Source organism: Maylandia zebra, linkage group LG5, assembly GCF_041146795.1.
Source record: "Maylandia zebra isolate NMK-2024a linkage group LG5, Mzebra_GT3a, whole genome shotgun sequence".
Classification (NCBI taxonomy): Eukaryota; Metazoa; Chordata; class Actinopteri; order Cichliformes; family Cichlidae; genus Maylandia; species Maylandia zebra.
Genome location: NC_135171.1, coordinates 33,617,962 through 33,636,545, shown reverse-complemented (window position 1 = coordinate 33,636,545; position 18,584 = coordinate 33,617,962). Strand labels below are relative to the sequence as shown.

General features: G+C 38.1%; 1 protein-coding gene across 1 annotated transcript; it reads right to left on the bottom strand.

The window, feature by feature from the left end:
* Positions 1 to 787: 787 nt before the first annotated feature.
* si:ch211-286o17.1 (uncharacterized) lies at positions 788 to 18,581 on the bottom strand. Its single transcript, XM_004547489.4, has 8 exons — positions 18,360 to 18,581; positions 7,716 to 7,823; positions 6,960 to 7,186; positions 5,796 to 5,888; positions 4,179 to 4,299; positions 3,869 to 3,921; positions 2,915 to 3,064; positions 788 to 2,163 (listed from the first exon to the last, which is right to left on the bottom strand). Exons 1-8 carry the CDS (start codon positions 18,442 to 18,444, stop codon positions 1,975 to 1,977), a joined length of 1,026 nt encoding a protein of 341 aa, XP_004547546.1. The 5' UTR covers positions 18,445 to 18,581; the 3' UTR covers positions 788 to 1,974.
* Positions 18,582 to 18,584: the final 3 nt, after the last annotated feature.

Sequence of the window (18,584 nt, the reverse complement as noted above, 5' to 3'; positions counted from 1 at the left end):
GCTAATTTAGTGTGGGTGGAAGTAAATATATAAACAGCCTATAAACTAAAAAGCCTGAACTGGACATTTGTGCTAAAAAAAAAACTATGTTTTAAACTGAGCTAACAATTAATTTTGTTAACTAAATGTAAAATTTTACATTTTAATGGAATGTGATCTAATTAATTTACTTACTTTTATTTACCAAGTATATTTATAAATTTCAGTGGCATTTTACTTTTATCGCTTCATGTTTATGAGGGCCAAGAATAATTGTTTTGAGTGTAGTAGCTAGCTTACTAATAAGAGACTAGAAACTGAGGATGTACAGTACAACTCCATATCTTAAAAATCACATTCTTTGTTGCGCCATCCATTAGTTTGCACTAAAGCTTATGTGTGTTACACGTGTCTGGAGTATGCAAGTCCTTAATCCAGTCGTTGATTATTTCCATTATTTCCGAAATGTTTGTGAATATTCCAGTGTGGATACGTGTTGTATTACTTATAATACAGAGGGATATGTAGAGTCTGTTAAGTTTCAACTTGGAGAGATAAAAAAGCAGACACACCAAAAGGAAAGTAAGGAGGTAAGCCTTGTTTTAAGATTTCCACAAGGTTAGAGATAGGCAGATATGCGTTACAATAAATGTCAAGTCTCCTAAAAACAACTCTGCTTTTTTTTAAAAAAAAAAAAAAAAAGTATGGGTTGTGAATTTTAAATTATGAAATGTTTCTATTCATATATCAAGTAAAAACAAAGAAAAGGAAAGAAAAACACAACTCGGCTGAAAACAGCCTGCAGTGATATTGTCAAGAATCACAGTTTATAAATCAGACACAGGCATTACTAACAGAGAAAGCAAACGTATTTACACGTGTAGTATATCAAAAAAAGAAGCCAGTTATTTAAAAGAGAAGCACAAAATGTGTACGTGTCTATCAACAAGGTGATAAGAGCAGCCTTGGGAATGCTGAACTGATGATTGTATTTGTCATTGTGTCATTTGTTTTCCTCCCACTTTTCCCTATAAAATTGACCTGCTGCTGTGCTTCATCATGTTCTGAGACAGTGGTAAGAGTAGAGAAGATCTTGATTTGTTGAAAAGAAAAATTAAACAATCTGTACATTAGTGACAACCATGCAACCACAAAAATAGAAATGCACTTTGTTCTCTGAAACAATTCAACTTTGATCAGAGGTCAGTTAAAAAAATTGAACTTTTCACTAGGCTAGAGTCTAAAGCACTGAGGCAACTGTGTGATTTTCAGCGGACATTTACTGACATGAATAGCTTATTAACATTTTTATACCTCAATGATACCAAAAATCATGATTGTTGCTATTTAATCATTTTCTATGCTTATGTTAGGTCAACAAACTTTTGGTGTCTGTAATAAATGGAAATATGGCTTCTTTTTGTAAATTGCAGTTTGACAATTACCTGTATATAAAAAAAAATGCAGCCAATTCAAGAAAAAAACCATTTAGTTTATGGCAAATACAGAAGCGTTTCAAAAAAAGTGATGGGAGAGTGTCAGTCCTTTTTTATAGGCGAGTCAAACGGTATAAAAACTGGTCACCATTCAGCTGCCTGGCTTCACTGTTTCACTGCAACACAATTGTTGGTTGAAATAACAAAGCATCTTCTGCTTCTTTGTCACGAATCAACATTATATGACATATATGACATTATTTGACTATCCTACAGAGATTGTTTCAACTATATTAAAGTCAAAAGACAAATCCCAGTCAGTCAGCGTGCATAGCGTCTCTTGAATTTGGCAAAAGTAAGTATTCCCAAACTTTTCACATTGGAGGAACAGTCCCCGCTGTCATTATATTGTCAGCAGGGACTTTGTTGTTGTTATCATTCAGAATGGCATGGATTGAGAAGAGAAAAATTGTTGAATTTATCTCAATTTGCACACTGAGGATGAGAGACCAGTGGGTCCCAGAGGATGACTGGCAAAAGAGGTTGAAGGTGTCGTGATTCACATCTCTGTGTCAGCCACGGGGGTCTGGGTGGCAGAGTGTCCATTGGTAGTGGGAGTAGCGTTGGTCCCATTTTCTGGAGGAGACTCTCCATTGACAGTGGGCTTATCAACTTGCTCCTGGGGCAGGGGTGCAACAGACACCAGTGTATTGGCCTGGTTCTCCTCATCAACCTGAAAAGACTCGGCCTAAGAGAGAGCACAGAACCAAGACTTCATTTCATAACTTATTCTGGATTAGAAGAGCTTTAACACAGGCCAGCTACATTTTAACATACAAGCCACATGGTGTGTAATTGAAAATCGATTTGTTTTTGTGGGAGTTGTTTAAATAAGCACACTCTCAGTTAATGTCTTAGGGTGTGTGCTTTTTCCTTGCAGTTTCCACACATACTTGCTTTATTATTTTTCTTGGCAAAAACAAAGTTTGAAAGTGCGAGGGTTTTTACTCTGTCAGTGAGAAGTTTGTGGCCATGACTGATTCTCACAACAGATCTTGATTAAAAAAGCACAGCATCAACAAGCTGTTACACCAGCAATCACATGGATGTACCACCATACGTAATGTACGTGATGTTCTTTAGACAAAAAATTAAACCATCTGTATCCCCCAGGCAAGAGGCTGAAGCAGAAACAAGAGAAAGCACCACCTTAGCTTGCTTACTCTATTAAGTCAGGAATTGACTGTAAGATAATAACACATGTGATCTCAGATCCATATGTACTGTTTTTTTCTGGAAAATTTACAGTCACTGTGTACTTTGGTTAGATCAGGTCAAAGGTTAATTTCAGCTATTTACTCTTAAAAAAACAACCCAGAAGGTCGGTATAACTGTTATAATTTACTTCATTGCTGCTTTTAAAACACAGCACCCACAGTGGCCATCATGTGAAAAGCAACTATTAAAAATAAGGGATTTTTGGCAATAAATCTACCCACCAGTCTGACTCCTTTTGAGTTCTTGCGGTGCATCTTGAGGTAATAACCAGCTACCAGCAGTGCAGCCAGCAACAGGCCAGTCAGCAACAAGGAAACCAGTACCAACTTTGAGTTCTTTCCCCAGCGAGGAACAGCCTCCTTCACATCAGTCTGATTATAAAAATGTGTACAAAGTAACATTAGTTGAGTGTTCAGTCATAATTACAGCACTTGTAGAAAACCAGAAAAAAAGATCACTATAGAAACTGAAATGGGCCCCATGAAGGAGTTATGTTTTTAATACCTATATTTTTTTACTTGGAGAAAAAGATCTTCATTATCCAGTGACCGTGCCTTGAGAGACTTTGGGGGAAAACAGCTCCACTCTTTCTGGAAATGTATGCATAGTTGCTGCAATATATTTCCTGGCTTCAAAGCAGTGTCAAAAAAGATGCCAGTAAGCAGATAGACAGCATAATGAAAAATGAAACGTGTCAGAAAGAGGGAATTGCTTATAAGGTTGTTCCGTATATGTTGGAACAGGGAGTGAACTGTAGAGTATGACAAATGCAGAGAAACAGATGGGTGTAACAGGCACACCCATAACCAAATATTGTTCCCTAGGTATTAGAAAAAAATGTTTTGCTGCTGACAAGTGGATTGTTTGTGGGGTTTGACACCAAGTGTCAGCCTGATGCCTTTGAAAAAGTCTCCAAACTCTTTTCGTATTTCGTATTTTTCCCATGAGTAGCTTCCTGTCGAGTTTGATTATGAGTCAACTTTTAGTGGCTCTTTGGTGCCCTCGTGCTATTGCATAGGTTTGAATCTTTATCTATCTAACAGATAAAGTGACATTATGACACAAAGACAAAAACAAAAGGTAATTGGCACTGAAACTGCATCCAAATTATATGACTATACTGACACTTGTGTGGAGTATTTCTGCAATATAGTGTACTCTAGGTGGGACTTTACCTTGTCTTTTATGTTGTCGTTGTTGAACTTGTTAGCCATGCCTGTAACATCATCTGTAAATACACAAATGTTGGTGTTTTTACTGTCACAAGGTAGACATAACCAGAGGGTGCTATATTGTTGGACAAGATCATTTTTGCTTTAAAAATTTATTGGTGATTTTTAATGTTTAAGGCAATAAAGAAGATGACATTAATGCAGATTTTGCAGGAATTATAACTCCTGCCAGCCAAAACATAAAAAGCTTATTATAGGCTTCAACACTGAATATCAAATTTCAAACTGAGCTTATTAAAATATTGGTACTGACCTTCAACATATTTCCCAGACACAAGGATTTCATCGGAGTTGTTTTCCTGATAGATCTCTAGTTTACAGTCCTCACTACACAGCTCTTGTAGAACGCTTTGAATTTTCACTTTAGATTCCTCCTACAAACAAGACAACAAATAAAAGGTAATTAGCACTGAAACGGTTTTCACATGTCAAAATCTAGAATAAACGTGAAATTCATTGCTAATACCAAATCATTAGCTCCCTTCAAAATCACAGCTCCAAACCTTCAGTATCACCTTTAATCTTTCTCTCATTCCCTAATCCCTTCACGCTCAGTTTCATTTCTCTTTGTCTTTAATCCAGTCAGGGCTATCACAATTCTGTGTGCTACCTTTTCATGTAATCTGATCCAAACAACAGACTCTACCACACCGTAGCAGCCCTTTATCTCAGTTCAAAAAGGAACAGATGGCAGGACACAGTAACAGACAGCCAGGGAATGTGCACGCTTATCTGATAATTCAATTTTTATTTCAGTTTCCCTGCAGTGGCACCAGAATGGTTCAGTTCCATAAATGAATGCACTGCACTAGATAAGCCTTTCAATTACATATTTAGCTGGATAGCCAAGACCTTATTTTGCAGGTCCATCACTGTGTTATATGCAGTGTCTCATATCAGGAACTTCGCATGCCATTACTGAAATACTTTACTCTTTAAATAACGCAAGGGTAAACGCCTATATACCCTACTCTGTTTCAGTCCCTCCCTGTGAGCAAGGTTTACTCTCTGATCTGAAGCACGGTTCATTTCAGATCTCGGTTTCATCCTGTTTATAACCATAGCAGCATAAACTGTACTGCTCAGTTGTGATAAACTTTACATGAACCATTGTTGTTGTTTAATTTGCTCTAGATTAGAGCAAAATTGTTCCTCTGAAATGACAGTGAAAAACAGAAATCCTTGGTAAATGTCTTTGACTGGTGGCACAAGAACCCCCGATGTTATTCTGCTGGTTACAGTATATTCTACAAGGCATTTGCTGCTCAGGCTACATGAGAGCTGTAGCTAACTGAAACCATATCTAGTGAGTTCAGACCTCCACATAGCTTTGTAGACCTCAAAGCTGTTATGCTTAGACACTGGAGAATGTATACTTCTAAACACAAACACACCCACACACACACCCACAGTACTGCCTGAGGTCTCTTTACATTATTCATTTTACAGTAGCGGTGAGCTTCCCATCATGCTCCCACTCCCTCTGCACTCATAGCACCATACATCCCCTGGATTACATACAGCAGAAATATTTTTGGACATTTCCTGGGCAGCGTTTTTCTCTAGCTTCACTGAGATGTAACAGTTACTGCCTTCAAAATGAGGAAAAATTTCCTGCTGAGCTCATGTTCGCCTGATTGCCAGTGGGAATGGCAACTAAACCAATCCGGGGAATATTTTTCTCTCTAGTGCAGTTGGTTGTTTGTGTGAGCACAGGATGAAATGTATGCAGGAATATTTTAAGATTCTTTGTTTTACTCTCGGCTATTTCCGTCTTATTACCTGTATGATTTTGTATATTTTTCTTCCTGCTACGTCTTCCAAACATTTTCATTGTACACCGAATATGAGAATAAGAAACAGAACTTACACAGTTGGAGGATGCCTTGAGTTTCAGACTGACAGCACTTCTGTCTTCGATAACCTCTTTGCTCACGCATCTGACATCATCCTTTGGCACCGGCTGTAAAAAGAGAGAAACCAAAACTCTTAACCTTGATGTGCCCTTCTTACCATTAACTGCAGCATGGCACCAGCCCAATGTAGCCAGTTCCTCTAACCAGTGTTTATACACAGAATTCGATTTAGTGTTGAATTCCTTTGTTGCCCTTTCTAATAATTGTATCATACTTTGATCCTACGTAAAACAATCATCTTAATTCCTATGGCACATTCAAAAACACAATATCTGTAAGTTATTTAAATTAAATCCACTAAACATGAAACAATATGAAACACATAAACAATGGAAATTTACAAAATAGAATAGAATTAAATTTAACTTCATACAATGCAATAAGGAATTCAATATCTTACGCATGTTGGGTGTCCTGTCATCTCTCTGTTTTTAGGTTAATGTCATTCAAGTGCCTAAAAAGTGAAGTATTAATGCGCTCCTCTGCTAAGCTACTTTTTAAGCTACTTAAAAACATCCTTTTTTTAATGATTAAACTGTTATTGATTTTCTATCATTTGCTGATTTCCCTTACACCGAGTCCAAATAACATTATGTCTTAATTGCAAACATGTTTGATGCTCCCAGAACAAGGAAAAAAAAATCTAAGTCACACTTTTAGGATTGAGCTCAAATATTCAGAGATGAAAATTTGTATCAGTTTTTGCTGCAGGGATGACATTTTTGAGTTGATGAACAAATGCAAAGGAAATGTATTTTGTATGAAATCCATCCTTATTTTCTTATGCAAAATCAGCTACCACTAATCCTTTTTCCACATCAGGAATCGTTTGCAAATAACGTCACGCCTGAGTATAATTTGCAACATTTGAAAATTTGATGTAAAACCAGGTGTCCCTCAATGTTCTATGCTTATGCAGCTATATGTTATTCTAAAGTGAGTATTTAAAGTAGACGTCTTCAAATAAGAAGTAAAATGATTTGTTTTGTCCTTTTTTTTTTGTTTTAAATCACATTTACTTGTTTCTATTCAACAACATGCTTTTCTCGGTCTACTCTTCCAGATAAACTTCAAACTAGCAACATTGCGTTATGTTATGACAGCCTGTGCAGTCTTACCTTTGGTTTATTGTTAGGTCCGTCACCTCTTGAAGGTGCTGGAGTATCTGATTCCAGAATTTCCGTGTGTACCACAAATTCTGTTGCACCAAATGCCTTCTGTGTAGCTTCAGTTTGACTGTAATCATTGTCTCCCGGCATCTGTGTAGTTGTAGCTGCTGTAGCCGCTTGAGTTCCTTGTTTATCAGTAGGATATACCAACTTTTGACCTTGTGAATCATCGTTTGCTGAAAATATAATTCAGTTGACATGGTTAATATGGTAAATAGCCATACAATACACACAGTTTCGATTCCAGGCGTTTGCGTAAAAAAGGTGGCAATTTACTTATTATTAAGTATTGCAGTTTGGTTTGAAGTGTGTGTAGACAAATGAGTGGGCTATGGTTTTAGAAAATTGCGTGAGGTTATATGCAGTTCATTCTGAAAAATGATGACATTATTTCAGCTACAGCAATCCATTCAGCCCAGGGGCTTAGGTACACTTTAAATGAACTCTATTAAGTATGTGTCTGTTCGTAGGGACACTGCAGCCCTGTGTTTACAGGTCTAAGATTTTACATTTGTTCTGATAATACCTGTATTCATATAAGAATTGTCAGGACAACTTGGTATTCTTTTGCGTAGATTGTGACTCAAATAAAGTACTCTGTTCTTTCTTCACATAAGTGAGTCCATTTGTCACACACACAAATAAATCTGTAAAACAAACCTCAATAAAAGGTATTATTATTATGTAATGTATAGTGTTTCTTACCAGGAAATTGTGATGGCTTTGGGACCATGTCTCCACGTACTATCGACGATCCCACAGCCGCCGCTGTTTCTTGTTTCATAGGTGCGTCTGTCTGCGCCATGACTCCTGCTGTTAAATCAGAATGTATGTTAAGTATAGGAAAGAATCTTTCAAGGGTTTGTTTTGCATTCAGTTACACGGAAGAAACATGACTTATTGAGTCAGTTGTCCATCATTTTAATTTACCTATGCAGGTGTGATAAGAAAGTAGGTCAGAGCTGTTACCTCTGGTGGCAAATTTAGCCATCGGAGGTAACAGCTTGTAGCATGGATGGAGAATGGTTTTTAAAAGTGTGCTAGCTTAATGTCAGTTATTATCTTAATGCCTGGACTCGATGAGAGCTCTTCAGTGTTCTCACAGTATTATTTCTTCATGTCCCTCGAGGCCTCTGGAGTGATGGAAGATTAGGTAACAGATCGTAGTGCAGTAAATAACTAAAGTCTCAGATCCACGGATCACATCACAAAGTCATTTACTCTGAAATACAATCTTTTTCGCTTCAAGGTTTTAAAAAAGATCCTACGTTTGCAGTCACTTATTTTTGTTTAGACACAAATGGAATGTACAAAATAGTTTCCTGAACTGTATTAATTTGGGTTTCTATCAACCTGTTAAATGCCCTGACTGAATGTGCTGCTGAAAGACACCAGGCAGTGATGCCACAGCTTTTTCCAAATTATAGAATTATGTAATAGGTTACGGCACAGTTGTTCATTTTTCAGGAGACGTGTGACTTTAGGAAAAACATCTTTCATTAATTTCAAAACCTGTAATAACCTGGATTGCTCTAAAGACACATTTGATTTTTGTGTTCGTTTGCTGCTATGCTGCTGCACTCTGCAGTCACTGACTCGAGCTCTTTATTGTGTTTTTGTTAGTGGTAGGATCTAAAAGTCCATACAGGGTACGCAGTGTTCATTCTATTTTACCCAGCTCTCCCTCTCTCTGTCTAACAACAACAGCATTACCTCACACTCAAAACATTCCCATAATACCGTTCTTCTGCAGATCTCATTACTTCTACACTCTTACTAAGTCATTCCTTATTGTCCCATATTAAGTTTGTGATTGATTTCAGGTTTCAGGTTTGCAGTTGCTCTGTACTGCCCCCTCTTGACCTACATTGACTTCATTTTTGTTTGTGCATACTGTATACAGCTGTTACACATTACGTAGATGAACATTAGATTTCTGTGTAAATTTAAGCTGACATTTTACAGCAAACAAAAATTATAAATGGTATATTTAATGCTTACCAATTAGTTGAATTCCTAGTATGGACATATATTCATATTGTAGTTTTCTATTCTTATATAACTCACAGCACCTTACACTACAAGGCACTTTTAACTTTTACATAAATAGTCATACAGTTTTTACTTTCTGTTCATTAAGCCAGAGTAGGAAACTACTTTTGTACTTGGATACTTTGGCATGGAGAGCATACAAACTCTCTCCACAGACAATATTTAACAATAGAAGGTCACTAGAAAAAGTTGCATTTCCTGCAAAAATGCAGTGTAGTGGAATCTACGGTGGCCCTGAAGTGCAAATCACACCAACAAATTGCTAAACACAACAACAAAATTGAGAGGCCCTGATTTGTTGGTGTGATTTGCACTTCAGGGCCACCGTAGGAATCTGCTGTAAACAGTTGAAGAAGCAGAACTTTCTGCTGAAAAGAGGTGAAGAAGTGGAATTTGTGCTGAAAAGAGGTGAAGAAGTGGAATTTGTGCTGAAAAGAGGTGAAGAAGTGGAATTTGTGCTGAAAAGCGGTGAAAAAGCTGAACTTTCTGCTAAAAAGAGGTGAAAAAAACTTACTGCATTCACACAATAAACTATTTAAAAATCACTGGCATCTTTGTGCCATGCTGTTTTCTAATACTTAGGACCCATTACCAAATGCTGTACTTCCTCCTGGGCTTTTGCAGCAACAACCTTCAGTTGCTCTTTGTTTGGGAGTCACGCTTCCCTCCACTTTTTCTTTGATGAATGAAAAACATCTTCTTTTGGGCTGAGATCAGGTGACTGATTTGACCATTGAAGAATATCTCTTTTCATTGCCTCGAGAAACTCTTGCTTTGCTTTTGCTGTCATTTTGGCTCGTCATCCATTTACACTGTGAAATGCTGCCTGATCAGTTTTGCAGGATTTGGCTGAATCTGAGCAGAGTGTATATCCCTGTACACTCGATCAGCAGTCACATCATCAGTAATCAGTTTATTAGCACAGTTCCACATGCCCGTGCTATAACATTGCCTCCACCGTGTTTGATAGATGATGTGGTAATCTTCGGATTACATGCTGTTCCTTACCCTCTCAATACTTTTCTCTTCCCATCATTTCTGGTAAAAGTTGATCTTGGTTTTTCAGAACTGTGCAGCCTCTTTTAAATTTAGACAAATTCTAATCTTGCCTTCATATTTCTGACATGTATCCTTCTCCAAATACTTATAGACCTAATTGTAGTTTAGACTAAATATTGTTGGAACATTTGAATAACCTACACAAGATGTGATTTATTATTTATTTTATTTTCAATATTTTTCTCACATTCTAATTTTTATTGGTTGTTGTGTCATAACTCATCTTTTTTTTCAGGTTGCTTCAGCTTTTCTTGGAGTCATCTCTCTGTCACAAGCTGGGGTCTTCATATATGGGACACATGTGTTTACACACTGGTGACACTGTGACACATTTCCACCAACTTCATAACCCATTGTGACACGCAGGTGCCACAAGTCTAGTGTAAACATTGTGTGTGCTTATAGCTAACAGGTGGGATGGTAATCTCTAAGGAGTTCCTTTGGCATGATTAGTGTCAGCAACTGTCTATTGCAGCTGTCATGTGAGATCTGTTTTGCACTTTGTCATTGTTTTTAATTGCTTTAGAAAACACATAACAGTTAGTGATCTTTTCTGCATCTACATAAAAATTAACAGTAAATATATCATGTGAAAGTTGCAAATATGAATCCTCTGTTTGACTTCACTCTGTATCTCTAGTTTACTTTCAGAGCAGGGACCATCTTCCCTTGTTAAACCTGTCTTTGAGATCCTTTTCCAGCCTGCGGCCTACAGCTGCCCTCCCTCCAGTCCCTCCATGTCTGGGTGGTCTGTCTGTTTATTTTAATGGAAAGGAGGAGGTTTAGTATGGGTGAGATGGTAAGGCATAAATTAGGTTTTCTCATACAAACGTGACATACAGGCTAAAGCTGAAATGTGTTGTTTCAGCTCTGAGGTCATTTTCTGTACTGCATTGACAATTAAAACCCAGTCAATTGTGCTGTAAAACAAAAGTCTAAAGATGTACACTGTGGCTGATTGTTATGTTTAGTCCTCCGTAACAGTCTGGCCTTTGAAGCAGACTCTGCTGGACGCTGGGGAGATGTTGTGGTGAATGAAAACGATAACATTAGCAATATTTTAACATATTTGCTGGATAAAATTCAACTATAATAATGAAGCAAGACCATCTCAAGCACATGTTTATAATTGGCTGCAACACTTTTATAAAGCAAAACATGCGTGTTTTAGCTTGAGGCGAAATAACACAGGGCCTTCTGCAACTCTGCCAACATTGCCAGTAAATCCTGTCCAGCTCTCTGACCAGCCATCACTCATTACACGCAAACAAGTTTTCCTGACAGACCAGAAACCAGATGGAATGAAACCTCTGCAATATAATTACCTCTTATGATCAACATTTACAAAAACATTTGGATCTGAATTTGATCGCATTGTTTTTACCTAACAGTGCTGCTTTTTTGGTAGATTCTTTTTACACTTGCCGTCTGCTTTGGTTATTGGTTTAGAGGCAAGTCTGTTATTTAAAGGTAGATTGTAGCCTTGGCCTTTGTGCTGTAATCGATACAGTGGTGTTATATCCGTATTTTAACAGATTTTCTAACAGCATGACCTTTGAACTCACCACCACCTCACCTCTCTTTACCTTTCACACATTCATTTAAACTACAACTAAATTGGACTTTTAACTGGGTTTACTGAATTCTTATGGTATGGTATGTTTTTTGTCTTTCTGTGTTTAATGTCTAGAAAGGTCAAGATATCAGTCATCAGCCGTGGGTCTAGCTATCACTGCACAAACAAGGCAACTGTAACTGTTGTAATAAACTTAGATTCCATATGTTATTTAGCATAGGCCCTGACTTCATTGCCCTCTTAAAGATTTTCCCATCAGATTGCTCTGAGTAAAGTCTGCAGTCTGGATATGCTAACGCACACCCCCCCATCTCTTGGGACTCTGGATGAAGGAATGTGGCAGGCTTTGGAAGGAGACGAGCCCTCGGTTCCACGCCCTGCTCCCTCCCAACCCTCTGTCTCTCTTCACCCTCTCCCAGTCACGCACAGCTAATCCCAGGCATCCAGCGAGATGAGATTTAACTTCAACCTTCACACCTCCCACAGCATAACATTGCGTAAAGCAGTTTAATTTCTTTCACGATGTTCCAGAAAGTTTGCAAAGATTGCGTCATGGTGTACTGTACATAGGGTGACCAGATGTGTGACCCAAAGACTTTCCCCCCCCCGCTTTCCTCCCACATTGTGAGACTGGGTCCCGCATTTTGATTGTTTCTAGTTAAGCCAAGGTTCAAAAAGAGACGCGCTGATTAAGGCATGTTATTGGTACTGAAATTCCTAAATGGTCACAAGCAGACAAAAGAAATGTAACAAATGTTGCAACAGAAAAAAGGGAATAATGAAATAATACAAATAATATTGGATATGACTATAAAAAAAAGTATTTTAATTTTCTTTTTATTGTACTTATTTTACGAGGGAGCTGCAAACACTTTGATTTGGCAGATTTTTTTTTCATTGATGACCTTCCTGATGCATCGTTCAAGGGATCTGTTCTTCTGTATTGACAGGTTTTCATGTAAATTGTCAAAATGCACCCATGTAACTGCAACCACTCTGCATGCTTCACTGTATCTATATGTGAAGCATGAGCCAGCTGTTAGATGCTTTCAGTGATCTAGCTTTACAAGCCTTTGGCCTCCGGTCCCACCCTGGCTTCCATAAAGTCCTGTGATACATGATCACGAGGGGAGAAAATATAGCATTGTGTGCCCGTGACCTCTGGCCTCTGCCTGCTTCTACTGATGAGAACCCTGTAACGTGTAATTGGGCTTAGTGAGGTGATAATGGTCTACACACATCAGTTAACCACCATGTTAAAGTCCCAGTGACCGAAGCTCCACTAGCCCCCGCTGCCACAAAACATTTCAATAGCTTTAATTCACAGTTTGTTTGTTTTTTTTTATGGGAAACCAAAAAAATATGTTTGTATATATGTATAGAAATGTGTTGTTTTTGATGCTAAACGCCAACACCCTCAACACACACACTGTAAACACTCAAAAATCACAATCATACTATATATACTTGAAATAGGCTCTTGTCAGCAGGACAGGGATGTCTTGTGCAGTGGTGAGTGAATGGAAGCTGTGGAACAGAGTAGCAGGATAGATCCATAATGAATGCCATAACATCCCACATGCTGTTTGATCAGCACTGCGTCAACAGCATGCAATGTATAAACATATAAATTAGTTGCAAAACCAAAATCTTTTATGGAGTAATATTCAAAAAAGACTTTAAAAACAAAATTCTGCAGGCATTCTACAATTCTACACATATTTGAATCGCTGCAGTATAGTATAAAAGAATCCCTAAAATAATTTCTTTTTAAAATAATTAATGCCCAAACTTGGAAGAAAGCTTATTTTACGGCCATTAAGTGGAATTTGTCTTCATCTGAGTCTATCTCGATTTCAGGCAGGATTACAGAATGACAAAAACAGCATTCATTGATGTATTCATAGTGTTGTTTTCTTAAGGGATGTTTTCATAATTTAGTATCAGAGTTTGTTAAGCATACACTATGGAATGTGACATTGGAGCAGAGTCCCGTAGGGTTAAACATGCTCTGCAACTCTACCCTCTTTGAAACAACAGTCTGTTGACCCCTACTATCTTGACCCTCCCCACCCCCTACTGCACCCTCTCTGCACCCCCTACTCTGTCATTTCTGTCACGCCAATTAATAGCAGAAGCCAGGCCATTCTTCTCTCATGGCAGCAAACCAACTGAATCTCATGGTTTCAATCAGGCCGGTGAAGCAGAATCTACCTCACCCAATGCTGCCCAGCTGTAACATTCACCCAGCCCAACCCTGAAGCCACTGCAGCTTCTTATCAAGAGTGTGATGCCTGTTTCTAGGGATCACAATCAGGAAACATGACATCTGTTTTCAATTGCAAGCAATATATCACTCCCCAACCCCTCTCACAGACTCACACACCCACAGTCACTCTCTCAGTTGCCCGCTAAAGTTTCACTGCCTAGTGCGTTTATGAAATGAGCCTGTCTGGATTCGAGTGTGTGCAGGTAGATCCTGTTACAGTCAAAGCTGAGGATCAGTTGATAAAAGGCTTTACGTGGATTTTGTCCAGAACAAATTTAAGATTATACCTGTTGAAAATCGACGGGAATTATCATAGCTAGCACACGTTTCTGGGTGGTACTGAATAAAAATCATCTTAATGCATCAAGAAGTTGAACTAACTGCACTTATTCAATGCCCACAGATTCATTCTCTGTATCTGAAACACTGACGTTATAAACCTGGGCACTGTAAGGGGAAAAATCCCACTGCCAGGGCCAGATGGATGAGGTACTCCTCCACACTTCCTTGTAAACTTTTAGTTTTACAGCAAAAAAGTCAACTGGAGACTAATAAACACAGATGCTTACAGCAACATTTCATAACACTTTCATTAATCTATATTCATATAATTAACATCAGCTTTCCCAGCCATAACATGGACACTTATCACTTACACATACTCAGATATGGTGTGACGTTGAACTAGAATTCTTGTTTAATTAATATTAACCTTGGTCATTTATAGGAATATCCTTGCTTGACTAATTATCAGTATTTCAGTTGTACCACAACATATATAATGAATATCTTGAAGTTGAATCTTAAAGTCTTCTCTTTTTAATGCACTCCAATAAAAGTAACAGTTAGAATGTTAATATTTATTAACTCCAAGGATAACACAATGAACTCATTCCATCCATCCATTTTCTTAATCATTTATGCACCTCAGGGTTACGGGGAGCTGGAGATGATCTCAGCTGTCATTCTGTGAGAGGCCAGTGTACCTTGGACAGTTGGCTAGCCTATCGTTATCACAGAGAAATTACCAATCACTTACACTCACATTCACATCCATAGCCAATTTAGAATCAGCAGTTAACCTGTGAACTCTGGGAAAAAGTTGGGAGTACTTGGAGAGACCCCACCCTCAGTTTCACTCATAATGAGAGAACACCAGACATGCAGGGGAAACATGAAAGTGCCACAAAGAAAGGCCCCAGCCTTGATTTAAACCCAGGACCTTCTGGCTGTGAAGGAAATAGAGTATGTACATGAAATATATTTGTAGTTTGTTTATGCAGTGATAATTTTCCTCAGTCCTTGCTTCTCTGGTACTCCCTTTTATGTAATTTGTAGATCAGAGCAAATGCTTGGACCTCCTGGTTGTTTTTATAAAGCCGCATTTTCGGCTATACCATGTGAATGTACATTCACTGTTATTACACACACAGTAAACCCAAAAGTACAAAGGCTGGAAACACTTCAAAGCCAACACTGCTGAGAGGACAGTGGAAAACAGTCTACTCTTATTAGTAATGGATAAAGGAAAACACAATGGCAAGCAAACGAGAATGGTATATATGTTAAGTGCGTGTATGTAGTGTGTGTTTGTGTGTATGTATCAGCATGTTTACTTGTCACCGCTGGCTCACTTGACACTGAGGTTTGAGATATTCTGTGCTGTGTTTCTAAAAATGAAATGAACAATCTGTTGCTGACATTTTTCTAATTCTTTTTGCTACATCTCGGACTTTAGTGATTCTTCAAATCAGCTCACAATGAAGTCAACTTAAACTGTTTCATGAAAAATCAACTCATTGTCTGGGTAACATGCTTGTTCACAACATCTGTATGTCTACTCTCATTTCATCAGAGTTATATAGTAAACCCATCTTAATTTTATATATAGATAACTGCAATGCTCACATCTCCTTGGTTGGAAAGGCAATTCAGGAATAGGGATTGTTGCCTACGTTTGTAAACTTGATTCTGTGGTTGAAATATGCTTAAGCTTAAGTGGTCTGTTTTTCATTTGTACTATAAAATCTGTTATCTTCTTTATTGCTATTCATCTTTATTTGGCATGCCCATTTGGCCCAGATACAGTGTCAGATGCTTTGAGCTGCTTTGAATTAGCAATTCTCATCAGAACACTCTTTTTCTTATCCAACTGGAGAATAAGAGTTTGTATCCCTCCAGATCTGAATCGATAGCCCACTGTTGGTTGAAACTATATGGGTGCAGTTTTATTTTGCAAAGCCGATGCAGCTGCCTCCCTTTGCTGATGACCTCAATCCCATAAGTTCTACATGCCATAAACGGGACATGAGGTTTGAATTAAGTCCCCCAGTGTGTGATTCATTTGCAGCCACAACAGAGGGCACTCAAGATGATAGTAAAGCATGAGCCAAAGAGCTTGAACGAGAGCTGTTTTTTTTGTTTTGAACTTTCCTATGCCACTATTGAATCTTAATATACATTTTCTTCTGCGCATATCCTATCTTTTATTTTTGTCTTTTTCTTTTCCTGTCACCAAATGTCTGTTTACTGGTATAAAGTAGGGCTGCCACGATTAGTCGACTAGTCACGATCACGTCGACTATCAAAATCGTCGACGACTGATTTAATAGTCGACCCGCGTCGTTTGAAGCTTTGTAAGATCCCAAAAGACGCAGGAATAAGTAGTAGGATTTAAGAGTGTAATAACGGACTGAAACAGAAGATGGCAGCACTGCATGTACAAGGATGCCAGCTGCCGTTAAACCCCGAAGAAGAAGAAGCTGTGTCCCAGAATTTATAGCGCAGCCCAGCTCAGTTTCCAACAATGGTGGCAGCTAGTTAGTTTTAATATTACTCTTATTATTCTTTCTGGGTCACAAAATAAACGTTTAACATATTTTCAGGCGAGAATGTAGCTGTGTAAACCTCAAATATCTGCTCAGTTTATCAAGACACATATTTTCAAAAGCGCTCTGACGTTTTCGGAGACGTCTGTTACCCACCAGCTCGATAGCTAGCCGGGGGCAAGGCTCACTAGAGCCCGTGAGAACACCGGACTCTGGGCAAATCGTTTTCAAACCCACCGCCGTCTTTCGCTACTCAGGTTAAACATATACAAATCCCTCAGATAACTTAAAAATTTTATTGTTTGGCTTTTTTTTTAGTATTTTATTTGTTCCTGAGTAAATCGGTTTGGCTGAGATTAAAGTTATAGTTTTTACACAGCTGAATAAACGTCAAGCAGACAACTGATTATCAGAAGTGTGAGATGCTTGAGAATATACTCTGGTGTCCTGTTATATTTTAGATATCAAGGAGTTTATTAAACTTCACTGAAACAATCTGCAAATGTCATTAAAATTTAATAAACTATCATCTTGTCTTTATTTTTAGTTAGCACATACCGTAAACACTTAAAGCTGTAAGCTAATGATAGTTATATAAGAGCAGATGCATGCTGGTGCAATGGATGCATGATCTGATTAGTCTACTAATCGCAAAAATAATCGGTGACTAGTCGACTATCAAAATAATAGTTTGTGGCAGCCTAGTATAAAGCTACAGATAGGAATTCTATTCAAAACTGGTTTCAAATGAATTTAAAACATTTGCCACATTTAAATTTAGCTATTGTAGGAACTAAACTTTAGAATAAGTCCTGCAGTGTGAAAAATATGGTGACATCATCACACAAACATGAGTTCCAACTGTCTGTGGAAGTTGAACATCCTGATATATCCCCGATGGCTCCCCAAATCTGTTGCTACTTCACCACAGCCTTTTTTTGAAATGCACATTAACATGCAAACCCCACACCCTTCTTCCACGCACGCTTCAACTGGCCTCACGTTACAACCAGCTAAATATAAATACACATTTCTCAAAGTCCTTGAAAATCATGGGAACCAGTGCTGTAGAAAAGGAAACATAACACCAGTGGAATGCCCATAAATAGTTCTGTTGTACTGTAGAGTGCAATACAGAAAAATTAACTAGATAATACTTAAAAACTGTTTGGCTGTATACTCAAAAGTTCAAAATAGAGATTTTAACTTGAAATATCAATTCAAACTTCACTGTACCTCCTCATAATTTAAAAAAATCACTCTCTAAAAAAAATCCCTTTGTTTGCCTGGGCAAACTACAAAGTAACCCTTTTCTGAGAAATATGTTGGGGAAAACAAATCTTTATCAACTGCTTTTACAATGTATATAGATCTATTTTATGTTGGAGACAGTTAGGATTCCTGGGAATCAAAGGGTTGTAGGGTTAAAACCTGGATTCAACTCAAAGACCATTCAAACAAACGCTGCTCCACCCCAACCCCACCCTTACAGTTCACTCGAATTCAGCAGATGAGCATGCGATCTTAGAATTTGTATTCTTTGCATTTAGTATTTAGTAACTTACCATTTAAAAATGAAACGATGAGGAGCAAAGCAAAAGGCGGCATTATGCAGGGCCTGTGTGTTCTCTGTGCGGAGGATGCTGCCATTCTTGTCCTGAGCGGACACACGTCCAACGGGTGTGAGTAAAAAGAGAGGGAAAGAAGACGAGAAGCTGGTTGAGCCAAGGCACTTTAGGGTTTCCTCTTACCCAGAGCAGGATGGTGTGGATAAAGCCCCACTTGTGTTC

Excerpts from the sequence above, each read along its gene's own strand:
- si:ch211-286o17.1 (XM_004547489.4), bottom strand. The coding sequence starts at position 18,444 with ATGGCAGCATCCTCCGCACAGAGAACACACAGGCCCTGCATAATGCCG. Across the intron at positions 7,824-18,359 it reads CATCGTTTCATTTTTAAATG|CAGGAGTCATGGCGCAGACA; the intron begins GTAAGTTACTAA and ends CTGATTTAACAG. Across the intron at positions 7,187-7,715 it reads AAAGCCATCACAATTTCCTG|CAAACGATGATTCACAAGGT; the intron begins GTAAGAAACACT and ends TTATATTTTCAG.